Genomic DNA, 27,374 nt, shown 5'->3' on the forward strand with positions numbered 1-27,374 from the left:
CCTAGCAGCCCCTAATATAAGTCAGGCCCCATTGTGCTAGGTGCTGTACAAACTCAGTGACAGTCTCAGCCCGAAAGAGCTCACAAAAACGGCTCTTAGGGGAGCCGGAGGACTTGCTGGGTAAAAGACTTTGCCTATAGTAGAGTTCCCATCGGCAGGGCAGCACTGGTAACAGCAGCGGCTGGAAATCTTAGGGAAAAGAGGCTACTGTAGACCCAGTCAGGGAAGTTATCTTGTAACAAGAAAACAGGGTGCCTTTGATTCCCTGAGCCCAGCATCCATGACTGGGCTCCCTGTCTGCACCCCATTCACTCTCACCTCCCTTGGCTGCACTTTGCCAGTTAACCAGCATTAGGAGCTCTCCCCAGAGATCCCAGCATTCCTCCTTTCCTGCCACGTGGACAAGCATGCGCAAGAGGGCGTAGGCGTCCAGAGAAGTTACTTAATCCACTTGGGGCCCACCTCTAGATCTGAATCCAGCTCCTGTGAAGGTGCGTGCTGGAATGGGACTCAAGAACATAGGGCCTGTTCATTGGGACAGCAGCTGTGTGCATGATCCTCTGGGCATGCCTTGGAGTTACCGTTACCTAGCAAGGCTGCACTGCCACATCCCTGTTCTCACCTGCATCGCTGTACTTGTTGATGGATACAAGGCCCCACATGCCGACACTGATGGCCAGACTAGCCCCACCAGCCTCCGCTTCTCTTATGAGAGCTCCCCAGTATTGACAGCGAGTTTCTGATCATTCCCATCCAGAACGCTGTGCCTCCAAGCGCTATACAGAGCCATTGCAAATACCCGACTTCCAGAGCCAGGCGGTGAGAACAGAGGGAGGGATAAACGAAGAGGCACAGGCCAGGGAGAAGAGAGGTTCCAGCAGCGACGTGAAATTACAAGAGATGTATCGGGTCACTCTTCTGACTCTCCGAGGCGACTGTTCTGGACCGGAAGGCGGTCTAGCTGCAGAGAAGGAGGCTCTTGCGTGAACAGCGCTGTTACAACAAGACGACGAAGGTGGCTGGCACTAACTGAATGGCGAGAGAATAAAGAAGCAGCCCTCAGAATCTCCTGCAGTGCCATGGAGAGCAAGTGTCGGCACATGGGCTGGGCTGGCAGCAAGGTGACTGAACAAGTGACCCAGAGCCGGAGCACCGGGCTGGCAGGGCTACAAAGGCTATCAAGCCACGCGCTTCATTTTGTTCTGGAACATCCTCATTTCGCGGCTGCAGAGTGGCTGTGGTGGGCTCAGGAAGGACCTGTCCTGGAGCGAAGGAAGAGGTCCCGAGAGCCTCCCCAGAAGGAAGCTCTGGATAAATAAAATACACACACATCAAAGTGTTTCCCATTGAGTGTTCACTTGAGCTAACTACCATTACAAAAGAAACTTTCAAGACAGTAACCAGATAGTTCAAAGCGGCTGCAGTCTGCCACAATGGGAACTCGCTTTCCAGGCCCAGAGCACAAGCCATGCTTAACGCATACTCCGCCCTTTCACTAGTTGTGAAGCGCTTGGAGGTCCTTGGAGGGAAGGTACCACGTAAACAGGCCTTAAGTGCCCTCATGAGGCTGTTCTCCCCCACTTTACCACATGGGGAAAGTGGCACAGAGTGGGAGAGAGATTTGCCCAAGGTCATACAGCAAGTCTGTGGCAGAGAAAAAGGAAAGATCCCCAGATCCTCCGACCCACAATCCTGTGCTTTGAGCATCTTCTCCCTGGCAGTCCCGATTTAGGTGGAGTGGCACAATTGGCCCCAGAGTCCAGATCATCACACCCTAATCTCATTTCAAGCTAGAACTCGGAAGCTGCTGGCCAAGCTCTCTTGGGGTCCCCGCAAAGTCCATGGCTCTCCCATGTGTTTGCACAGCACTATCCTGAGCAGCGGCATCTATGCACCGGCAGAGGGACGGTGCTCAGTCGTGTGAGCAATGGGCAGAAGTTTCTAACAGAAACAGCTTAACCCACCTGGGGCCAGAGCTAGAGCTGAGCCAGCTCTTCTGGAGCCAGACTGTTGCAACACAGAGCCATTCTTGTTAGAGTGATCTTATCCTGAGTAGAAATTCCCCCCTCCTCCTCCATACCCATTCTTCCCCGCCACCCTCCCATATTTGTTACAGTCTGTCTTGGAAGTATTAGAATCTAAATGGGTGACAGGTAAGTGAAATTTACCGAGGGGACGTTAAAGATAGACTAGCGGAGCCCAGGCTTGCTGATAATTAAATCTACCAAGCGAGCACGAACTAAATACTCTCATCAAATAGCATTATCCACTGCAATTCAGCTTCTGAAACTCCACTTCCAAACATCGTATCTGAGGGTCTGGTTTATTTCCTGCTAGTAAATGAGTCAGTCAGACAGACTAATATGGATACTCATGTCTAAGTATCAGTGGAAATCAAAACTAATCCTTCCCAGCCTAATTACAGACCCAGAAGGAGTGATTTCCCTTCCCTCTTCTAACCAAAGGCTTCCAACCTCGCACAGCCTGGTATTTCCTGTCTCTGGCTCGTTGTTTACGGTTGAAGTTCACATTCAGTGGGAACAGGTCTGAGCTGCAGACAGGATGAGTGGCTCCACTGAACTGGTGAAGAATTGAAACCCAAATACTCTTCCCCACCCTGGAAAAATATCAGCCAGAGTGGAAACAATGCAAACTTAGCTTGAATCTTAAAAGGTCTCCAAGATTCGGTCTCAGGCAGCAGCCCAAACAGGAGGATGTGAGCCTATCCACTATACCCATCAGAAACAAACATCACAAGGGTGTCTATACTCCGGAAGTTTCTGACATCTTCTTGTTGCTAACTTAGCACTAGAGATGGAACTCATGATGCTTGAGATTAAACCATCTAGTCAGTTTGCCCAGTCTCTGCAGGGTCCAGGCTTCATCTACTTGGACTGCAAGTGCTTTGGAGCAGGGATGTTTTTTATTGTGTTTGTACAGCACCTAGCACAATAGGTCCATGACTGACGACTCTCAGTGCTACCGCAATACAAATCAATCCATGCATTGGTAGTTGCGTGTTGATCAGAAGTGCCTCTGAGCAAGGCCCAGATTCCAGTCAGACCACCAATTGCAATAATGCATTTATTTTAGACTGTACATAGGTCCCCCTAGCCTATTGCACACCGCACCTTAGCTATGCTAATTAACTTTGTGCTCTAGTACATGACTGGGTTAACTCTTTAGCTGTTGGTTCATTTCAGCGTGACCTATAGAATAATAAGCTAGTAAGTACAGCAGGGGCAAGGTGTTCAATGCTTCTTGCTTCAATCTCCAGCACTTTGACTAGCTACATTTGCATCTGGAAACTGGAAAAGCAGGAGCATGGTTTTACATGAGAGGGATGGGAGGCCGGAGGGAACTGATGGCAGGCTATGGTCTGAATATAGGAATCTGCATACTTAGTCAGACCCAATGTCCGTCTGGTCCAGTATCTGTCTGACACTGGCCAGTAGCACATGCCTCAGAAGAAGGTTTACTGCCTACTTCGGGGTCAAATGGGAGAATCTGTCTCCCCAGCATTAGGTCTCCTAATCCCCCTAGTTAGGGAGGTTGTCTTGTGCCCTGAAACAGGATATTTAATATCCCTTCCCAAATTTGTTAGCAGCAGCTGTAACGGCACATTCTCGTTATCCATGTAAGGATCCAATCTCTGAAGCGCTCTTCGCTAGCCCAGTGTTGCAGGGAGCACGCTTCTGGATGCAAAACCGCCAGCATCTATGCAGATGGAAATTCTCTCGCAGATATACCAATCCTCCCAGAGCTCACTCCCTCGAACGTCTGTGGCACCTCAGGCAAGATGCCCGTGCTGCTCCATACTGGCAGTTTGGAGCTACAATGGGCATGAGGAGTTAGACACACAAGGGAGTCCAGTGAAAGGCAAGGTGGGGCTACAGTGCACGGCACCTCCTGCCTTTCTCCAGGGAGCCCATTCATTCCCTCTGTGACCAGGGGAAATGACTCACATTGCACAAAGCTGCAATTAAGTCACTTGACTCACTTGGGAAGGAAAAGCCAACGCTGAAACTTGGGCAAGAGCCAAGTGTGGGGTGAAGGGCCTGTACCAGCTCCTGGCCTGGAGCAGGAGTCCCAGAAGTTCTAAAGCTAGAAGGTTCTGCTCCCCCAGAGCTTCAACCACCTCTGGTGGGATTGCCTGCTTGCCGTGCCCCCCTTTAACACACCTTCCATAAGCACAAGGGTTCAACTCCACAGCCCGTTTGGCTTGAATTGCTGGAAGAACTTGGCCTTTCCCCACTATAGAGGTGGGATTTTCCCCTCCAGCTTTCTCCCGAATCTCACACTGGAAGATCCCCACCAGGAAGGCCTGTTCTCACAGTACTGCACAAATGCATCATCACTGACACTCCAGGCAGGAGACTGGCCCGAGGCATCTGCCTCCCATCCCCGTGAGCCCACCTTTCAGCTACATCTGGGCACGCACCCAAGAGCTAAATCTCCTTCAACACTGAATCTGGATGTGTTTTGGGGCCCATCCCCATTTCGGCGTTCAGGTCTGAGCACGAAGATGTCGCAGGGAGTATTTGATACTGCAGAGCAGCAACCCAAGCCGGCATCTGGAGCAGAGCTGAGCCCGAGATCCCAGGACAGGGCAATCCTTAGAGGCGCCTCTCCCTTACCTTGCGGTAGAGCAGTTGGGACTGCGGCCCTCCGTTGCCCTCAATTTCATACCGGATGCTGTTGAAGAGCGCGACTCCATACTGTTCCTCGTAAAACTGGCAGAATTCCCCCAGCACCTTCCCAGTCTTCTCTGAAAGTCAAAATGAAGAGAGGTTTAACACAGATCGCCTGACTTCAAAACACATCAAAAACCCACAGACACGCACGCTACAAAACCCCTCCCCCATCTGCTGGGGAGACTCCTCAAGTCAGTTTGCGCTTTCACATGAAAGCCTGGGACCCAGTTTGTTAGCAAGGAAGTGTCTCACGTCCTGCAGTGTGGGGGAATATCTACCAGCCAAAAGCATCCCTGTCACTGGCCATCCGTTTGCATGCTCGGGGGCAAGAGGACGTTAGTGGAATCATCTTACTCTGATGAGCAGCGGGTGGGTTACTGACTAATCCATTGCATTAGCAGGACTTGTGCTCTTTTCTCCTCCTACTCTAGATACCTGCCAGATTTAAAACAACCCCCTCTCCCGTTAAGTTCAACTTTTATTTTGATCACGGTACTCCTAGAAGAGCTATGCTGAAGAACCCACTTACACCTAGGCTAGGACCATGTAGTCTCCCAGTTTGCAATAAACTGCTCTTTACTGCGTCTCCCTGTGTTTCTACTGCACACGTCTCTGTATCAGATACACAAGCAGGAGTCATTTCATTCTGCCCTGACCAGCCAGTCCTTTCTTGCATTAGTGGTTACGCCAAGAGGGGTCACTTTGGCATATTCATTCCTCATGCCCACATGCCCCACTCTGTAGTTCTTAGAGGGATGGACAGGAAGAGGCATGAGAGAAAAATGGGGCTTTTGCTACTTTTTGGGTGCAACATGACAGGCTCATGCAGGGCACTGATCACTGGGGAATTCCACCTCTGCCAAATGTGTCTTAAAAACGGTCTTCCGTGTGGCCAGGGTAACCTCAAATTTCATGACTTGTCGTGTCACTTCAGTGCTGCCTGTTTCCTCCCCCTCCCGTTCTGAATGTGCCAGAAGCCAGCCAACCGGAGGCCATGTGGGAAGTTTCCAGCACACCTCACAGTCAGCCTGGTTTTGGAAGGAATCCCACCAAGTGCCCATGGAAGCTGCTTCAGTGCACTCACCAGTGCATCTGCCAGCAGCCTATCACTCACGCGCTGCCCAGGAGGTCTTCCCTGCCTGACGGGGAGGTTCCATCCTCTTATCGGGGCATGGCAGAGATCCAGCACACTTTTCACCTGCATGTTCCCAGTATGGACCCCAACCCAGCTCCCTCACTGGTGAAAGGAGGGCAGCTTTTGCTACATGCGACCTGCCCCGGGTGAAGGCGCTCAGCACGTCCTACTGAATCAAACAGCTCTGGGCTGGGTGAGTCACATTTCCAGCAGTGTCTGATCTACAAACAAACCTGAATCGTGCAACTCAGAATGGAGTGGTGAATAAGGGCACGTGGGCAGACTGTACCACTCAAAATATTTTCCCCATTCCCAGTGCCAGCAATACCAGTGACCTTTGCCAGGAGGCAGAGCTGGCCAGTGCCCAGAGTGCCGCCTCCCCTACTGGGAGTCATGCACCTGTCTTTGGAAGCAGAGGCCAAGATGCAGAGGAGAGGGATGCAGGAAAGACTCCTAAAGAAACCCTGATTTGGTCATATGGCATCAAGTGAGAACTCAACAACAGTATTGTTTCCTACGAGAACAGTCACTGGTGGACTAGGGGCAAGAGATAGTGGAAATCACAGGGGCAATTTTAGTATAACATAGCCCTGGGAGCAGGTGACAATATAGTCAAAACTAAGGTCTGCTCTACAGTTAAACTTGTTATTGGCATAGTTGTGTTGGTTAGGGCTGTGATTTTCATGCTGGTATAAACCCTGATATTATACGGGCATAAGAATGCTTTTGCCAGCATAGCTTTGGTCTCAGGGCACTGGCGAGTTCCCACATCTCAGGGAATCACTATGTTGGGAGAAACTGTGTTACGCTGATATAAGTGGTTTGTGCACTAGGAAGGTTTGCCAGTACAATTTTGCTGGCACAGCTATGCCAGCAAAATTTTTCTAGTGTGGACAAGGCCCCAAGCGTCCCTCCTGCCCTGCTACCAATCTAACACACAAGCTGTTCCATACCAAAAGGAGAACTTTCTAATGGGGTGGCAAATACTCGGTAACTTATATTGGCATGAACCAGTCAGTCTCTATCACCGACGCTCCCCCACCACCCAGCCAGGATTTCTCCACCGTATCACAGGCCAGATACCGATCGCAGTTCAAGATTCTTCCTGGGCTCAGTTTGCTGTTAGGGCCCCACGATCCACATTCTATCCCTGCTGTAGCCATGACATTTCAACATAACCAGAACACGCAGCATGGCAATAGCTGGCAAGTACTTGGCACATTTGTTACAGTTGGTGTTTGATCAGGGAAGTCCCTTCCCAGTTCTTTGGGATTCTGCGAAGAACTCCCTTAACCGCTCTGGAGGATACCAAGTAGTCTATGCTGGCCACCAACTTGGCTGACACCAGAGACCTCCAGAGCGAAAAAGCATGAACCTCTGCAGTCAGGTTCGGGAGCTGGGGCTGGTACAGAGCCAACCTCGCATCCAGTGTGGCTCCAGCAGAGGCCGAACACATTGAGCAGCGGGTTATGCTAGCAAGGTCCCTAACAGCAGGATAATACCTGTGAGTCAGGCATATGTGGACCAATTCTCAACTGCACCAAGGCTTCTTCTAGGAGAAAACCCTTCTCGCATCAAGGCTTGTTTGTGTTGCAACCTAAGATCACCCCTCAGACTCCCACCTGCTCCCTCTCCTAGTGTAGGGAGCACTTGCAGCTCTGGGACTCCCCAAGGGGCAGTTGCCCGCCTTGCCATGCCTGCACATGGCATCAATTCACACCACTATAAGAGTCGTCCGGGCCCCGCCCCTCTTGCCCTCTGCGATAAGGGCTTCTGATAGAGAGACGGCAACGTAGACACTGATTATGGCTTTGATAATGAAACTGAAGGATGGAGCTTGGCTGTGTTTATACACAGACCCAGTAATTAGGAAGGATAAAGGTTGCCCTCCCTACCCCACCTCCAGGGCAGCACTCAGCGCAGCCACTGTATTTAACTGGGGCCTAAAAAGGAAAACCGACGGCTGAGACAGACTCTGAAGTTACTAGTCACAGCCCTCAGCTGAGGGGTGTTGTATAATCCTCTGCCGGCTCCAAACTCAGCAGTTCAGTTCAGCAGCCACCACATATCCCTGCTCCCCTGCCACCTACTCCTACTCCCGATTATTTCAAAACATGCCTGCTCCTTAGATCCCCAGGGAAGATGCAAAGCAAAACGTACACAAGCTGCTCTCCATGTAAAGCAAGTCTGGCTCTTCCAGAAACTCTGCATGCCCCATCAGTACCGTCATCTGGGCCAGTCACTGCTTTCCAGCAGGGCATTTCAGAGGGACCTGAAGGAAGTTCAGTGGGATTCAGCTGCTTAATTCCCTTTTGGTTCCTTTAAAAGTCCCAGCCGCCATTCAGTTTAGGCCCCAGTCATGCTGCCACTGAAATCAATAGGACTTTGGCTATTATCAGTATTCACAAAGCGCTCACACATATGCTAAAGTACCTATCTAGGAAAGACAGTCCCTGCCCCGAACAGCTCCCAATCCACATTCCACAAGGCAACAGGGAGTGATACCAGAACAGATGCCATGGGGTGACACTCAAGGTGCAGCGGCAGTCAAAAGAGCGAACAGAATGTTGGGATAGATAAGACAGAAAATGTCATATTGCCTCTATAGAAATCCATGGTATGCCCATATCTTGAATACTGCATGCAGACGTGGTCGCCTCATCTCAAAAAAACATACATTAACACCGGAAAAGGTTCAGAAAAGGGCAACAAAAGTGATTGGGGGTATGGAATGGCTGCCATATAAGGAGAGATTAATAAGGCTGGGACTTTTCAGCTTGGAAAAAAGATGACTACGGGAGATATGATTGAGGTTTATAAAACCATGACAGGTGTGGAGAGAGTGAATAAGGAAGTGTTATTTGCTCCTTCTCTTAACACAAGAACTAGGGGTCACCAAATGAAATTTATAGGCAGCAGGTTTAAAACAAACAAAAGGAAGTATTTTTTCCACACAACACACAGTCAACCTGTGGAACGCCTTACCAGAGGATGTTGTGAAGGCCAAGACTACAACACGGTTTAAAAAAGAACTAGGTAAGGTCATGGAGGAGAGGTCCATCAATGGCTATTAGTCAGGATGGGCAGGGATGGTGTCCCTAGCCTCTGGTTGCCAGAAGCTGGGAATGAGCGACAGGGGATGGATCACTTGATGATGATCACCTGTTCTGTTCATTCCCTCTGGGGCACCTGGCACTGGCCACTACCTGAAGATAGGATACTGGGCTAGATGGACCTTTGGTCTGACCCAGTATGGCCGTTCTTTGGAACAATAAGATCACATGGTTACTCACGAAGGCATGCATGCGTTTTAGGCACACCCAGACGTTGCAGTGGGAACAGGCTTGGGCTGCTCGGTTGTAAACTCCATGGGGCAGGGACCTTGCCTGATAGATCTGTACATTACTGTGCACATCTACCATAGAGGGGGATTTATAACACTAAGAATGGCTTTGGTATTTTTTTTGGGGGGGGGGGGGGAGAACCACTCCATCCCAGCACCACCACTGGGAAGGTCCTGAAATCCTCGTCTATCTACCCCCTCTAACCCCAATCTTACTTTTCCTTTTTGTTAGAATCTGAAGTTCCCGCCCTATCACCCCCAACGCTGCCTTCCATCATGTCACTGACACACAGCTGGCCCTTTGCCCCAAGACCACCATCCGCCCCTTAATGTGCAACTGACAGCAAGGGAGAGATGGGGAGGGTGGCACCAGTCAGGATAGGGATGGGGCCAGGTTGTTTCTCATGGGGAGGGCAGAGTCCCCCAGATTTAACCCCTCAGGATGGACAATGCTGCACGCACACATGCACACGCAAACACACACACACACACACACACGCGCGGGGCATAGAAAGAGCGCTGAGAGCACACATGAGGGCATGGTCTCTCCTGCAGCCCGTTCTGCTTCACCCATCCACCAGCCAGGCTGTCAGAAGGTTCAGGATGGATGAGCAGAGCCGCGTCTCTGGCGTGTGACTTTTCCCTCCATACTGCATCCAAGACGGAGCCCCTGAACACATGTCCCCGTCACATGGGAGAAGGCTGATCTACCAAGGGACACTACTGAGTGCGGTCAGCAAGGCTGCCCGTACCACTCCCATGCCGGAGACAGGACAATACAGACTCTGCCAGCGGGCGTAGCTGCTTGTTCCCAGTGATTATGTCTGCACAGCCTGGGAAGCAGGGTCCCTCTCTGCACGTTGTAGAACAGCAGAAAAGGTCCCCTTTGGACTCTTGCTTGAATGCCAAGACATGAAGGGACCATTATCCATTGAACAGACACCACCTGAGAACTATTCTATTCCTGGCTCTGACACTGCCTCTTTGTGCAACCTGGGGCAAGTGACTTTCCTCCTTCGGTGCCTCAGTTTCCCTCCCATCTTCACAACACTTGGATTGGGGGAAAGGGATAGCTCAGTGATTTGAGCATTGGCCTGCTAAACCCAGGGTTGTGAGTTCAATCCTTGAGGGGGCCATTTGGGATCTGGGGCAAAAATTGGGATTGGTCCTGCTTTGAGCAGGGGCTTGGACTAGATGACCTCCTCAGGTCCCTTCCAACCCTGGTAGTCTATAATTCTATGACTTAACCGCCTCTGAGTTGCCATGGACTTCAGTGGGAGCAGAGTTAGGCCAATTCCCAGCATTACTAAAATCCCACCCTCCAAGCAGTATACAACACCCTACACCAACGCTAATTGTAGGTTACACACTTATTAACCTTAAATGCCAAAAAAAGAGCCCAAAAATGCCTGAGATCCCAGAGGCAGGAAATTCCAGACGTTAAGATTGTTCCGACAATACTAGCATGCCCGTATTGCACATCCTGTAGGGTGAGTGAGTGTAATACAGGACTGTGGTTATGGAGGAAGAATGGTGATGGTATGGTATCCACAGAGTTCTGCAGACACTCTTCACCCCTCAAGCGAGGAAAGACCCAACAGTATAGCTGGGGAGATGTCACAGAGTTAGTCTTGTAGGGTTTCACCCCTCCTCCCCGCAAATCAACTTCCTAAGTTTCTTTAAGTGAAGAAAGAAACACGGAGGAAAATGGCTTGCATGCCTTGCCAGCTCAGTGGGCTTTGAGCAGGGCTCACGGATACTTTTAACCACTCGCAGAAGCAGCCCTGTGTACGTGCTTAGCGGTACATTGAAGGAACTTTCCCATGGAGCCTGCAGTCTGAACACAGACCTTCTGCAGTTGGCACCAAGAATGGGACTAGCCTCCATGGAGGGTAGGGAAGAGACAGGCTGCAGAAGAGCCTGGAAGGTGGGCGGGATAACAGAGCCTGTTCTTCCACTGCAGCCATCGATGCCTCACCAAACGGCCAAGAGCTCCCGCTGGAGCACTGCGCCACCACACCTGTTCCAGCAGGGCTCTTGCTTTTCCAGCCACGACCCAGGCTTTCGAGAGAATGTGTTGAAATCAGGATCTGTACAGATCCCACCGCACCTCCCCACCCGCTCTCCCAACTCTTGCCTGCAGGATCGTCCATCCACTTGGACCCATTCCGCAATGGAGTCAGTGACAAGCCCAGGCATCTGCCTTAGTGAACTCCCCCTGGCAGAGGGCCAAAGTCATCAGGTTGGCAAAGCAGAGCTTTCCTTAAGGTGAGCTGCGCAGAAAGGGTGAGACACAAACTCTTAGCCAGCCTGGGAGCGCCTAGCGGGCACTTTCTGCTTTCAAGAGGCAACAGCTGCGTTTCACAGAGATTCTTTCAAACCAGAATCCTCTCCCAGGCAAACCACCATTGGGGAATTAGAGGAAAAGGGTTTTGGTCACTTTAACAAACCCACGACCCTAGCCCCTTAAGAACATTGTGCAGACAGCGTGCTCCAGCCAGGGAGCCCTGCCAGATTTCACTGCTGGGAGCACCGCGCACAGGGAGTTTCCTGTGGCTATCAGCAATGATTGGAGAATTTGGGGTGCGGGGGCAGGGTGAAACCACTGTGAGCTTTTGCCTCTGGTCTTTGGCTTTAAGAGGCACACAGACAAACCGTGTTTACAAGTGGCTCTCAGAGTGCGTGAAAGGGGATCGGACCGGTGTGGCACAGGGGAGTTCACCTGCTAAGGGCCAATGACACTCGCTAAGGCAAGGCACAGGATGGGAACGCTGCAGGGGCTTCCCCCACCTAGCAGACCTCGCCCACGGCGCTCAGTAGCACCCCGGACACACCAAGCAGGCATCCTGGGACTTGCGGACTCCGACTGAATCAGACGCTCCAGAGGGAAGGTGTCCAGAGTTCACCTACTGGAAAAGCTTGGCTGCGGGCGAGTTTGGTTCCCCCTCCCACTCACAGGGGCTCTCTGATTGGTGCAAAGTCCCAGGGGAAGAAGTGCCTTTGCTGGTTCAAACTGGGGACTAAGGTTTGGAACAACTCCATGGTCTCTTCTGGGCTATTTGCTCCTCCTGTGGAAGTGACCCAAAGGGGTTTTACACAGAGCCCATGAGCCCACCAGCATGGAGTGGTCACTGGCACCCCCCTCTCCCTATCCCCATGGGACAGGAGCCATCAGTGGCTCCCCCCACCCCAACTCCATCCTCTCAGGAGAGGACACATGGGGGTGGGAAGGAGTCCAGCATGCATTCCCCAAAGACAGCTGAAGAGATGGAGTCTTGTCAATAAGGCACTGGGCTGAGAGCCAGGAGATCTGGGTTCCATTCTCAGCTGTGTGAGAGACCAGCTACGAGACCATAAGCAGGTCACTTTCTCTCTCCGACGTGGCTCCCCATCTGGGCTGGTTATATTGAAGGTTCTTTGGGACAGGGACCATCTCACTGGGCAGCAGCTAATGGTGGGGTTCTGGCCTTCGTCAAGGCCTCCACAAGATACTTTAATACAACTGGCATTAGATACCGAAAAGACAGTTTGGTCCTTCCCCAGTTCCAGAGACTGGGTCCAAGCGTCCTCCAGCACCCTGTGGCAATGCACCCCCCCTCTCACCCCAATCAACCGAGTTTACCAGAACAGAAAGCAATTAGCAGCCGAAACGCCAAGCAATGGAAGACAAGGTCTGTTCCCTCCCACCGCCCTGCAGCAAGCGGTCAGGACATGAATGGCAAGGAAGACTGGTGCAACCTCTCTGCACTGCCATCCGAGATAATTCCACAACCCTTCAAACCAGCTGGAAGCTCTCTGGGCTGCAGAGGGTGCGAAACAGCCAGGAAACATTCCATCAGATCTCTCTTGGTAGCAGGGTCTCATCTCTCCCACACACGCCAAGTGCGAGCAATTACAGGCAAAGGTCCCTTCGCTTTCTCAGCGCCACAACCGGAATGCCTGATCAGCACTTGAGCAGGTGGACACTTGGCCAGTGTTCAGGAAGGATATGCACGTCACAGCCACGCACTAAATGAAGCGGATCACACAGGGAAGGTCCTCTAGGGAGGATCCTTGCATGCACTTTCAAAACAGACACCATGGGGAGGCTGGCACAGAGATGAGGCCGCAAGCAAGAAGTCCCAGCGAGCTTAGGCCAGAGAGCTGCAGACAGGTCTGTCAGTTGGATCTGGAGAGATTTTAGGTTCTTTGGGTAGCCAGGCTCCCAGGGTCAGTCCTAGGCAGCTGCAGGCTCCCTGCCCTTGAGGGGAAGCAAGGCTCCACAGGGGTGCCTCTTCATTGCACTGTCCACAGATGTCCCTTGGACATATGCAATCCCACTCACCTGTCCACATAAATCCAGTGAGCTCGGTACATGGCTCTTCCCCAAAGGGGCTTGCTGTTGCGAGACGGGGCCCAAGGAGAGGAAGTGTTTAGCAGAGAACAGCGTTGCCATTTCAGGGCTCTCCAACAAACCCAGACAATCGGATTTGAGATTAGAGTCAGTGCAGCATCATCTCATCTCTCCAGGGGTGCCGTGTATAAGAGGCATGGGGAGGCTAAGCCTCCCCAAAAAAGGCTGGCCCGGCAGCGGGGAAATGCAGGTCACCTCTCCAGAGGCATACTGGACCACCACCACCTTTGGAGAGCCATAGAAAAGCGCCATAGAAGTGGGCCTCCCCCGCCCCCACCAGTGCCTGAACTGTGGCCCCGCCCCACCTTTTCCCCCCAGGGCCTCCCCCTGCCGGCCACTCGCTCCTCTCGATGGCCCCCTGCCCCATCCTGTATCGGGAAGGCAACGGAGAGGAGCAAGCAGCGGGTGGGGGTGAGACCTCAGTGGAAGAGACCAAGCAGGGGCGGGGCCATGGTCCAGGCACCAGTGCCCCCCCCACACACACTCCTAGGGAGCTTTCAACGCTCGCATGGGAGCCTCCCCAAAACCAGAAGACTCACACGCCACCTATGCGTGTCTCCCCACTGAACGAAGGGGAGGACAGGGGAGATCAACATCTCTGGGGCCCTTTATGAATTAAAGAATCTGATAAAAAGACACCCCACTCCTCTAAAGAGGAGGTCAAGAGTGCTCTGGGACCTCCCATGCTGCGTTCCCCTCCCCATCAAAATAACTACCCTGAAAAAATATACATATAAGCGTTGACGCACATCACGCAGAATCTAGTTCATGAGTAAACTTGCCATGAGGACTACGGTGGTGCAATTCCCAGACTTCAGCACTGACTCCCTGTCAAAACACACAGCAAAAGGGATTGAGGCAGCGTCTGCTTTGTGTTTCAGACTCCCCACGTCTCCTGAGCGCCTCACACAGTCCCCTCTTGCACTGAAAAGCCAGAGTCTACGTGGCATTTAGTCAATATAAGTGACTTTAGCGGGGCTTCTGACCCTTCCCTTGCTTCTTAGCCAGCTGCTGTGGTTTTAAAAAAAATCCTGTTTAAAGAAATAGATAATTCCCTCCTGCTGTGTGAGGGACCCACACAAACAGGGGGACTGACCTACTATAAAGAGGGGAGGAATAAAGGGCGGGAGGAGGAGAGCTTAAAAAAAAAAAAAAAAAAGAATAAGAATAAGAATCAGTGCAACAAACTACACAAAGTGTTGTCAAGTGTGTACAGACACCCCCTTTCACCAGTCCCTCGCTGAGGAAGGCCACTGGTTTTATAACCCCAAAGTTACCGACTCTTCTTAGTTTCGCTGTTCCCTTGGTTTGAGAACCGTTTAAAATCAGAAATGCAGAATCACAAAGTCTATATCCGTTGGAGGAAGGAAACCCACCACCATCTCAGCCTGCCGGCATCAGTAACATCGGTCACACAGCATCCCACATTTAAGGCGCGGCTGGTGGAGGGGTCCGGTCCTGTGTAGGAGTCGACAGAATGGAAAGAGACGAATAACTCTAACCTCACTTGTACTTCTAGCAGGTAAAGCAGGGTGATTTAAAGACCATAGGGTCCCTTTAAGAATCACTTCTGCAGCATTCTGCAGGGGCCCAACAGGTACGGTAGCGTCAACCAGGGCTCTGGGGCAGCTAGGAGCCACCTACTGCACCACATGCTAGGCTTGCCATGGTCACCATTAAGGCCCAGCTATCAAGTTACAGGCTAGTGAGTTTTGAGACTCAAAGGGCAGCCCTGTTGCTAGAGAGCAGGAGGGTCCATTGAGCACAAGCATACACTATGCAAGTTACACCCTTCCCCACCCCGAATCCCCAGCTCTACTCGGTTCCCACTGGTTGAAGCCTTTGCTAGCAGAGCCCGGCACCAATCCCAGTCGCATGCCCGACCAGGTAGGAAGACAGTCATCCACATGACTAGAGAGATCAAGAATTTCCCTTATTTAGGATGAGAATGCATGCCTCGTTCTCCAGCAGTCACTGCACTAAGCCTTTTAATGTGATCCCCATACCCACGCTGAAGAAAAGCCAGAACACTTCTACTTCACGCTCCTTTGGGCTGATTTCAAAGTAAAAAGCTTGGGCTCCTTTGAGGTCGGGGTAAACAAGTGATCTGCATGCCAGCTCCTCTCTCTGATCTGCTCCACCTGGATCAGAAAAACTCCTTTGACTTGCTCTACATGGAGCAGGCTGAGCACAGGTGGCTGTCAACTCTGTGCCCCTTGCTTCCCTCCTAGCAGAGTGAAGCAAAAGATGGTAGTAGTAGCAGGTTCTCTTCTCTAGAGGGAAGACAGCAGGCAAGATGCACTGGACCAGAACATCAGGAAGCAGGATGAGGTGCCCTAGAATGCCTGCAAACCCAGGATGGATTAAAAACCAATCACTCGAGTAATCCTCCTCCTCCTGGAATGTAAGGAGCAGGTTAAACAAAGTTGCTCCCAACACTACAACTACTCAAAGATTTTCCAGAGACCCCTTAGTTCATAGGAAATTAACATTTTTCAAAGTTTCCTGCAAAAATCAGTTTATATTTTCCAGCCAGCTCTACTCAGTGAGTTTCTCAAACTGCTGGCTTTAGACTCACAATTGGAGCCTTCACAGGCCACAAGTTAGCATTAAATAAGCCAACTGATGGGGGCACAGGCAGCTCCCCTCTTTATTTTCTAGTCTAACAATTAGAGAAGAGTGTGTGGTTAAGAGACAGGTTTAGCAGAGCTTCAGAACAGGTCACTTCTCTCCCAGTGACAGTCTCTGTTAGTTTTGCACACCCTAGATGTTGCCAGATGTCATTCTTCATATGCACACAAGACTCCAATCGGATGGCATGATGGATGGGCTCTCTTTGCATAGTCTGCTCAATTCACATGAAGAGGGAATAAAATTGTGGGGGAGAAAAACAGCATGGTGCAACGTTGGGTACTTGGATTTGGAGCGGTAGCTTTAGGTTCAGAGAAGGGCTGGGATAAGAAGCGAGATCAGAATTGAATTTAAAACTGCACGAGCAAGTTGAGGAGCAACGTTCCGACCTATTTCAGAATGCCACTCACATGACACGGTATGGAATATTGAGTTCCATCAATAAGATACACCCTCACATCAAAACAACTCACTGGCTGACAATTCCCTGGAGGCCAGGACGGTAATTGCTAGATACTGAAAGCTTAGTTAACCTATTGGTGGTTGGAAAGGCATGAGATAGCTTGACACTTTCTTTACTGTACACCCGTGCGGATTAAATGGCAAGTCGAATATGGTTCTAACCGATTTATACGTTGGCAGGACAGGAATGCAAAATGTTGAACAGGTTAATTCATGGCATCTTTTAGAAAGAGTTTTCACACTTTGAAACCTCCATCAACATACTGCAGGGTCCATCTTGTACAAAGGATCATTCCTGAACAGTTATGTAGCCTATGGACAGTGAATGATTTCATGGCATTGGAATTCTGAAGAACCAGAAGGAAATCTCATTGCTCGAGTCATTTAATTCTAGTCTTGTCTCTAGATAAAGCACTTGAGACTCTATGGTAGGAAACAGCCCAGCACTGCCTATGTGCATGAGGAGTGAACGGGCCTTTTCCATCTAATTGCAGCGAGCCTGGAATTCTGCATCCAGCAGTGGATTTTTTCATGAGTTCAGAACTACACAGTTCACTTCGCTCAGAGATTGCCCACCAATCAGTCCTGCCTCTGCTATAGAAACTGATGCTGGAGTGCCAGCAGATTCCAGAGCTTCTGGTGCTAGCAGGGACTTCCACCAAAGGGAAGATTTTCCAGCGTGATTTGCAGCAGTTTTGTTTGGCAGGTGGGACCTTTGTTTTGAATTCCTCTCCTTCAACTTTGCCCTGGAGAGAGGGAGACTTAACAGTGGCCTCCAACAATTTCAGAAACTATTTGATCTATCCCAGAGATTTGCAGATAGCAGGAGGAAAAGAATGCAGCCTCCTATCTTCAAGGAAACCAGCAATGTCCGGAGAGTGCTAAACCAGACCGCACACACACTGCAGAGCATGCTGCTTAAAAAGATGGCCAAAGGCTCTTCTATTTCAGCTCCAGTTACAGTTCTTTCAGAGTGACCTTCATTCAAACAGCTGTCAATTGAGCTAGTAAGATAAGGATTGGGGAAAAGGACCAACCTCATCTTGGTTGCAAACTCCTTGTTTACTCCCATGAGAAGCATTGCCAATAGTACAGAGGAAATGAAGATGAACCTTGATCCTAAAGGATGGAAGGGGATAATCAAGTCTGCAGAGATCACAACTACCCAGTGCAGCACCTATCTGGGTGCAAGGGGCTGTGTGGAGGTTCCTCACCTTGCTGATGTTTTGCCAGAGTCCTTTCTTTTGTCATGGACACAGGACAGCCAGTGTGGGGCTTCAGGGCTGCTCCCCAGAGGCTTGTGTCAGGTTAGCCTAGGTCAGTCTCAGATCGACTTCTTCTCTCCAAGTGTTTGACAAACTTCTGCGGCAAGGATGGGAAGATGTTAAGAACCCACGCCACATGACTGGCTTCTCTCCTTGGGGACCTGCTCTTGTTCCTCGTTATGAATGAGACAGAGAAATACTATTGCTGCTGGATCAGGCTAGGGTTCACAGTTTGGGGATAGTCTCAGAGACTTTAAGGCCAGAAGGGACCATTAGGATCGTCTAGTCTGACCTCCTGAACAATGCAGGCCACGGAATCTCACCCACCCATTCCTGTAACAAATCCCTGACCTATGTCTGAGCTACTGAAGTCCTCAAAACACGGGCTCTGAAGTCTCTCGTGTGCGACTCCAGCAAGAATTTTGGCCCAGTGCTGCAGGAAGGTTGGCAAGATCAGATGCTCTTCTGGCAGTATTCCAATTGGAGCAGGAAGCTACATGGGGAGGTTCGGCTCCACGCATTCATAGCCAAGCCACTCCCCACAATGGGACATGCTGGGGAGTAGAGAGTCTACTTCTGGACCCAGCTCCTCCTCAGAGTTAGGCCCTTTGGCTCCACTATGATGGCAGTACGCCACTAGGTTATGCACTTACCCTCAGGAGAGAAAAGCTGGAAACAATTCAGACAAGGAAGGGATGGCCTGGAGGGGTTCTGAAGAGGAGTGGGTGGTTTCAGGTTTGGAACACACAGTGAGAATTGCATGTTTTTGCAAGGTGGTCGGGGGGTGGAAACTGCTATTAGGAACAATAAACCTCTCAAAATGACATCACCTATTTTGGCCTCTTCTATCGGGGAAAACCCCCAAAGAATGGATATCTAACTGGTTATTTGCAGCTAGATGTTCTGTTGCCAATCAGGGCATGTAAAAAAAAAAAAAAAATCCATTTGGGTTAAAAAAAAAGTTTGAGAAATGTAGATGACAGAAAGACTAAGATTTAAGAGGGTATTTTGAAGTCTCATTTCCTTCAAGTTCATGGGAGAGAGAGATAGTCTCACTCTCCAGCAGTCATTCACTCTTTACTAATTAATGACAGATCGCTCATTAGGGCTTCGGTGAATGGAAATAAGACCATTCCTTGCATTGATATTAAAAGGAGTTTCTTGATCAGATCAAGACTGAGTATTCCCATCTCCTGGATCTGAAGTGGTTTCACTACCCAGGAAACCCAACTTATTCCTTTGGAAATTTGTCAGAGATCATTGCCCCTTATTTCTTCATTTCAAGCTCCTGTCACAACCCATAAAAGATGAGCAGTGAATGCCCTTTGTTTTCCTACTAGTGCTAAGGTTAAAAAGGGCTTCCATCCTACCCCTATACCCTGGGATTTAAACAAAAACAAACAGTGTGGTTAACTCTGGTAATTTTATCACCACAAGTCTCATGATATCTGGTGTCGTTCTTAAAGCCCCAGATCTTGGAGTCAAACAATGGCACAAAAAGCGGTTTTAATTTAAAAAAAGTAGTTTCTAGCTCTCATGGTTGCTGAGAAAAGCTGCAAATAATTCCCAGCACACCTCAAGGACTCAAATCAGAAGGCCAGAGAGGACCTTTTTAAAACCTCATGATTTTTGAATGTGCAGGGTTGGCAACACTGCGACAAGCTGCATCTATTCTGATACACGCACTGGTGCAAACTGGTCCCATGACCCGACGCTCCCCTAGGGACCCACATTATTTGACCACTATAGATCTTAAAGCGGTGCGCTCTTCTTAATCCAGAGAGAAAATCCTTACTAAATCAGAGAAGGGGGCAACCATCTAGCCAGCATATGGGGCACCCACCTGCTGACCGCTTGCTTTCCGGGACCGACAACACCTCCTGCAGAATTTATTCTTCCTTTGAGGTTGGCGGCAATTTAAAAAGTTTGCCTAGACACTCACAGCACTGCACCTGATCAGCTGCTGTCTGAAGTGGAAGGGAGTCAGATTAAAGAGTCGCATCCAGGCCATTCTCTAGCGTGTGCATGGAGAATTCAGTGCTAGCTGTGAGGGTCCATGTGTGTGTAGGCAAAGTTTTGCGCCGGTACTTTCTGTAGCAAACCCCAATGCTTCAGAAGCAGCAATGCTTTCCTGTTGGGCAGCAGATCGCAGCTGTGAGAGTCCAGGCATTCTATTCATGTTGTTTCTTTATCCAGTTCTCATGCCATCCCCCCAATGAGGCTAACGTTTAAATATCCTTGCAGCGAATGCCCCTTTGGTGAAGAACCAGTTGGGCAAGGCAGTTTGGCCAACCATTCAGAAGTTGGGATGCTGACCCCAAACTTCCTTGCCTCGGGAGACTAAGCTGCTTTTCACATACAACGGGGTGGCAGATGTTATGGAGACCAGAATCAAGTTCTGGGCAGGGGCGGGAAATGGGAGTATTTGGGAGGCATGGCATCCTGATTAAGGCATTTTCAGAAGTCTGTATCTCAGCTAGCCACAGATTTTACCAATTTCTGATCCCTCTCGTAAGCTGAAGCAAGACAAGCGTATAATCCTGCCAGAATACGGATGACTAGAGAGCTCAGATACCTGCCCCCGACACCCCACCCATTACAGCACCAGGACCACCCACCAGCTATTTGACAGCTCCTGACAAGCGCATCCTCTCCGCTCTGCAGACGGTCTCCGGAGCTGCATTTCGCTGAGAACAGAAGGACTTTTGGAAGCCGGGCAGGTGCGTGGCAGCGTGGGAAGTTTACTTTGGAGCCCAGGTGGGAGCCTCTCGGAGATACGGGTGGCTAGTACAGGGAAGAGAGCCCCCACACCATGCCTCAAGCCAATGGGAGTCCAGCATCAGTGACAGAGTCTGACAATGGCAAAATCCAGCTCTTAGTTTGCCATAGTGTGAGCGGTCACATAGGCAAACACGGGCTTTCTGAACTACAGTGCCGTCCACACATTCTTATGCAGCGAGCGTTTCCTAGCCTAGACAAGGAATGTGCACACCAGCCACGGCTGGGCAACACAAACAGTTCATAGATTCACAGATACTAAGGTCAGAAGGGACCATTATGATCATCTAGTCCAACCTCCTGCACAATGCAGGCCACAGAATCTCACCCACCCACTCCTGTGGAAAACCTCTCACCTATGTCTGAGCTATTGAAGTCCTCAAATTGTGGTTTAAAGACTTCAAGGAGCAGAGAATCCTCCAGCAAGTGACCCATGCCCCATGCTACAGAGGAAGGCGAAAAACCTCCAGGGCCTCTTCCAATCTGCCCTGGAGGAAAATTCCTTCTCAACCCCAAATATGGCGATCAGCTAAACCCTGAGCATATGGGCAAGATTCACCAGCCAGATTTAATAATTTTATTAAGATAATGTTGAAGTAAAAAGAAAACGGTACAGAGTTTAGGCATAGAAAATATGCTCAGTGTTTAAAGACTGTACCACATCTATTGTGGATCAGTTCCCGCTCTTACAAGTAATAATCTATCCGTTCTTGGTGCCAGTGTCAGACCCCCAGATGGCGAACGAACAGAGGTGAAGCAAGCCAGAATCCAGGCTGCATTGGGTGAATGTAATTTCACGGGATGGTGTAACTACAAGCCCTTTCCGGGTTTTCGCATGCTTCTTTCGTTTCCCATTTCTCCCCTAATCCAAACCCAGTGTGTGAGGCAGGGAAAGCGAATGAGCCCGGGTGTTTTTATGCCAAGAGAGTTGCACCAAATCAGAGTGGAATGAAGCTCCTTTCAGGCACAGGAATGGGAGTTTCCTGGCAACTTACGCAGCACACTAAGGAGGGAACAGCAAGACATGCTTATTTGAAGGGCTGCTTCTACGTAGTTCAGTCCCGACACACTGCACCCCTCCTATTCCAACCCCAGGCCTTTGCCTAGTAACTGGCACCAGCCAGGTGCTTTTGCCGTTGGACCATTAGGGAACAAGGGCAAAGTTTTGAACCAAAGTCTTCAGCCGTAAGTGATTAGTGTGTTTCACCACTGGGCCGGCTCTGTGCACTTCGAACTGGCATTATTCCGTGGGTGGCCTAATCAAAATCCGATCTGCAAATCCACTCCCCACTCACACCCTGGGCTTCTCTTCCCCAACGCAGAAGTATCCAGTGCTAGCCAGGTGTGAAACGCGAGGAGAAGAAGAAGAAGAAGAGCTCCACGTTGGTTTTTAGAAATGCTGGGCTAGGCATTAGAAAAGAAGGAGGGACATTTCCAGCCACAGCCACAAGCGGAGTTTTCCAAAAGGCCACCCTTGGCCATCCCTCAGCTTTTGCCCTTGGGCCTCGCCCAGCAGGGCTTCACCCTCTGTGAAGGAGCCACCAAGTCAGTCTCGTACTTAGCTCAGCCCCAAGCTGCTTTACGCTGCTCCCTCCATGCGCTTTGGCCTTCAGTGGCACATCACCGCCTCCTCCAGGAATCTATTCCCGATCTTGACCCCATGCAGTCTGAGGTACTTACCTGCCTCCCCTCACTGTAGTATCTTTAATGCATTGATACACACAGCACCTGTAAAGTGGGTTGGTATCCTGCGCTGCACAGGGGGAAACTGAGGCACAGAGAGGCTAAGTGACTTGCTCAAGTTCTGTGGTAGAGCAGGGAATTGAACCCCCATCTCCCAAGTCTTGGACAAGTGTCTAACCACTGGACTGTCCTCCCTCTCCTGCTGTGGGGGTGGGTAATGCTGCCTCAAACTCACTCTGATGCCAAGGTAAACAGTTCACTAGAGCTATTCAGAAAATGATCAGCATTCGCATTCCAGACCAGATGCACTGTGCCTTTCCCATTGATCTTCTGGGTCATCCTCAGGAGGGGATGTTTATGTTACTGCAGATGATGATGAATCATAAGCAAAGACTGCAAACCACGCTGGGTACACAGAGGGCTCCAGGAGACAGACAGGGCGCCAGTCCTCGTTATACAAGAGCAGCATAACAGAGGAGTCCAGAGAGACATAGAAACCAGTCACAGATGTAGTTGACACCCATTGGACTGCTGAGAGGGGAACCAAACCCAGAACTCCTGTGTGCTTTAAGCCTCTGGAAATCTGAATGCAAGTCCAGGCGCTCTCAGGGCTCAGATCTGGTGTCTAGCACCCCCTCAGAGAGCTCTGTAGTCCAACTGCCTTGTCTCTGGGGCCAGTGCTGATCTTCTCAGTATCACATAATTACCACACTATGGGATGCTACACCACCTTTAATGTATTCATCTTCACTCCCCAGCGAGGCAGGATTCAATATGCCTTTATCCACAGAAAGCAGACCCTAGCCAAGCTCTAGTCACCATCTACCAGACAGGGACCAGAAGACCGAACGCTAGCAAACTGCTGATGCAAACTGATCCCTACCCAGCCTGATTATCAAATTTTTATCCCAGCAGCTGCTAAACAAAATCTGCATCCTCCCAGCAGGGGAAAGCTGACTTAACAGCCATATACCATAGGCTAGACGCTCCCAGCTACACCTCCTCAGGTCTTTGTAACATGAGGCATCTAAACCCCTTCCGCAGACAGAGCGGACAAGGCAGTATGGTGGAGAATGAGATAGACCTGCTTGGGCTTCCATTTAATCTAGTTCTCTAGAGAGCTTCACTCCCACTCAGGAACCGAAAGGAAGGTGGCCCAGTTTGCCAAGCACCGAGGAGCATGATGGAGCACTGTCAAAAGTCTGCCCCCCCAATTGCGGGCCCTGAGCCTTTCTGAAAATTCCAGGCTTTACAGAGCTGAGAAAATGTGGCCCCAATGACTGCCAGTGAGAGCGATTGCTCCTTTCCGAGGGCATGTGTTTGGAGAGCAAAGGCCACGTACACCATTTCTCCATACACTGAGTCACATTGATGTACATGGCTCTGATACACACGCACTGAGCACTTCCCTCTACGTGCTGGAGCCTCTCCACAGGCAACAGCCAGTCTAGGCGTGTTCCCATTCACGTGGATCCAACTCCTCTGCATTGCGCATTGAGAGGTGGGATGAGCCTGGGTGTGGCCAAGTTGGCGCTGTTGTTACCATAGCACAATGCCTCTGGCCTCACCGGGGGCCTTTGTTTCCCATCCTACCTGTATTGCATATTGTTTCCGGCCTCCCTCTCCACCCCAGAAGCCCTCAGGTAGCCAGGGACAGCTTTAGAACCAAGAGAAAGCCAAGATACACTGTGTGATGCCAACACTTCCACCACACCCATCTTCATGGACTACCTCATCCCAGAAACCTCCACCTGAACTGGGCATCTGGACCTCCAGGCTCCTTGTATCATCCTGTAACTGGGACTTCTACCATGTGCTGCCTCCCCCAACCTGCCCAGTCCATGTACTTCAGTATCAAAGCTGGTTTTTAGATCTTCAAACCGATCAGATCGCACAGACCTAGCAGTTTGATTGGCTGGCCAAATGTTTGCCCTCAGACAAGAGGGGATAAAGCATCAGCAGTCCATAAATTCTGACTTCTGCGTCAAGTGGCCCAATCAGCTCTTCCTCTATCCTCCTGACAGCTCATTCCTCCCTCCTGGCCTCACACCTTATTCCAGCGTGAAGTGAATTCTTCCTAGAACCTGGGAAGTTCAGAGCAGAAGCGCTGGCAGAGCCACAGCCCTGACTAGACCATCAGGAGTGCTGGAGCGGCTGTATCTGTTTTCCCCCCGATTTGGAAGCTGCCCCAAGTCACCCACCCCACACACTGACAAAGTGACCTGGCTTTGTGATCACTGGCTAATATTCTGAGAGAGAGGTGTCTTCTGGAATCTTTGTGGAAGTCTCTCAGGTTTCCGTGCTGTCCTCTGAAGTCAGTAGGCCAGAGTTACTTGATCTCTGGCGAATGGAAGGCAGGTGCATACCCAGGGAGATGCTAGGGTAGAAAGGGGGCCTTTGACAACTGAAGTGGCAGTGGAGGAAGACAGGTCAGGGTGTAGATGGATCCATAACTTATGCCCAGCATGCAGGAAGGCAGCCATCAGTCCCCGGTGTGTCAACTCCACATCAGTGGTGAAAGCAAAGTAGGAGGAGCAGTTGGCTCCAAGCCACTCAAGTCCCATCTACACTACAGGTGCTATACTACAGTGGCGCAGCTTCGGTGCTGTAGCTATGCTGCTGTGGTCCTGTGGTGTAGACGCAGACTACAGCAGTGGGAAAGGGTTTTTCCCCATCAGTGTAGGAACTCCACTTTCCCGAGAGACAGTAGTTAGATCCATGAAAGCGTTCCTCCATCAACCAAGCTGTGTCTACACTGGGGGAAGGTCAGCAAAGCTAGAGCACACGGGAACGGGGATTTTTCCACACCCCAAGTGCTGTAGCTATGTTGATCTAAGTATTAAGTGCAGACCAGGCCTCAGACATCTGAAAGGTCACCTAAAGCCTGGGATTTAGATTGAAGATATATAGGAATTAGGGTAATGACCACCTCCTTCAGGATGGCAAGGGATCAAATGCCTGGGTAGAGAGAGTCACCTGCACCACATCTCCTCTCTGGCACACTGCTCAGAGCAGGGCAGGAGATCCAGTTCCTCTCCCCTCACCGGTCTGTGTCTGGGCCCCTTTGAGCCCTCTGCAGGCTCCATCCTCTCTCACCAACGAGCACATCTATACTAGGAACGATGCAGCATTCAACACCCAGTGCAAGCTCTGCTGCCCCAGCCTTCCCTTTACCAGGGATGCCTCATCCATCACTCCAGGAGAGTGGGAGTGCTCCCTTGTCCTAGCAACAGATGGAGGAAGAGTCCAATGAACACTGCTCCATTCCTATTTGAAACAGGGTCAGCGAGATCGACCCTGGCCCTGCTCAGAGCTGGGCAGGCACAACTCAGAGTGCCTCTACCCTGGCTCCAGCCAGAACGATCAAGGTGGCGCTGCTCCTATCAGACAGCAACACGTTTATACCATGGACATCGGGGCGAGGGGAGGGCCTGTTGATGGCTCCAGGATAGCCGGCGTCCCACCACAGAAGTATGGCCAATAAATGACACCAACCTGGCCATTTAGGAGAACATTCAGCACTTTCCACCCAGAGGGGTCCCCCATAGATCCCAACAGAGAGAGGAATTTTTAGTTCTCCTCTATTCGTAGCTTTCCAGCATGGATGGGCACAACGCTGCCAGGGATCCGAGTAGGGGTCCTTCCCAGGTCATGTTGTTTCCAGCAGTAGCTTTGTACAAGACTGGCCAAGTTCTTAAGCAACACCAGCTGCAGAGGGCGGGCCCCAGACCCTGGGAGGTTGAACATGGCTTCTGTTCAGATGAAAAGGCAGGTTGTGGCTGTAAATTACAGCCCTTAAAAGCAAGTTAGCTCGAGACACAAAACCTCAGCGTATTCTTGCAACAAAGAGCCAGAGTAAGATATAGTTATACCCCAACCCACGATCTTCGGTTTGTTTGGGCTAGGCATTAGCAAACAAATAAAGCAGAGAGTCCATATCCTGGCAATAAAAATCACAAGTCCGGGGATAGCTGATGTTTTCCCTAAAGCCCCAGCTACTGGAGGACGGAGATTTTTTTAAAAGAGAAAACAGATTTGTCACAAGTTGAAGTTTTGATCCCTTATAGATGGAGAAAAGCTTGAAAAATGTGACTCCAGAGGGCCTCTAACAGCTCAGAAAACCCCAGACAAAACCAAAAAGACACAGAAAGGAAGTAAACAGAACCCTAATTTGTTCTTTTAATCTCCTGATCTTTTAAGCTAAGTTTGTGTTTTGTTTTCTGGGGGGTGGGAGGTGACTCAAGGTTGTGAGCCCTTGGGGTGGGGAATACTGCAATTGTTGCTGTCAGCTCTGGCAAGGACTTGCAACGGGAAAGGAGAGATGCATGAGCGGGGCTTAGGGGCAGGGATGAAAGAGTAAGGGGGTGGGGAGGAGAGATTGCATAACACCTGTCCGCACCTCCAGTTCCAGCTACCAACTCGCCATATCCATTCCAAAGCAATTGTTGCCACATTCAGACTATTGCTTAAGGGAAAGTAAAGCCAGTTCCCCCTTCCTGAGACTTGTGGCTATTTTGGAGCGTGCCTAAGAGGGAAAACCTGTTGATAGATAGCATCTCAGTAGGCAGCCAAGAAACAGTCAGGTCCAGAGCATAAGCATTAGCTTTTAGCCAGTATTTTGGACTTCCAGGCCTACTGAGTGTAAGAACACTGTGGGTTAGACTCTGGGTTCCTATCCAGCAAGACCAGGGAGCGAGCCGTCGTCCTGCATTCCTTGCACTCGCCAACCTTCCCCCTTTCGCCCAAAACTTCAACGGGAGAAGGATCAGGCCCCGACTGTCCACTCAAAGTGTTATCCAAAGAGGCAGGTGCCTCTTATCTAGAGCTAGTCAACCCCAAACTCTTCCCCCCTTCCCACCACTGGAGAAAAAATTGGAACAAAATGTCTGACGTTTTGTCAAACATTAGAAACAAGAGCTTCCATTTCAAATTATAACTGGGTTTTGGTTTTCAGAAGCCAAAAATCTTGGAGTCCTCCTCGAACCCTGCA

General features: G+C 50.4%; 1 protein-coding gene across 1 annotated transcript in view; it reads right to left on the reverse strand.

Annotated features, from left to right (window-relative positions):
- Positions 1–27,374, reverse strand: part of NIBAN2 (niban apoptosis regulator 2) — a 100,701-nt gene that overhangs the window by 48,283 nt on the left and 25,044 nt on the right. The window contains exon 2 of the mRNA XM_038374885.2: positions 4,638–4,768. Within this exon, the coding sequence (XP_038230813.1) occupies positions 4,638–4,768 (131 nt within the window). The remainder of the gene's footprint in view (positions 1–4,637; positions 4,769–27,374) is intronic.

Source organism: Dermochelys coriacea, chromosome 16 (assembly GCF_009764565.3).
Source record: "Dermochelys coriacea isolate rDerCor1 chromosome 16, rDerCor1.pri.v4, whole genome shotgun sequence".
NCBI classification, from domain to species: Eukaryota; Metazoa; Chordata; order Testudines; family Dermochelyidae; genus Dermochelys; species Dermochelys coriacea.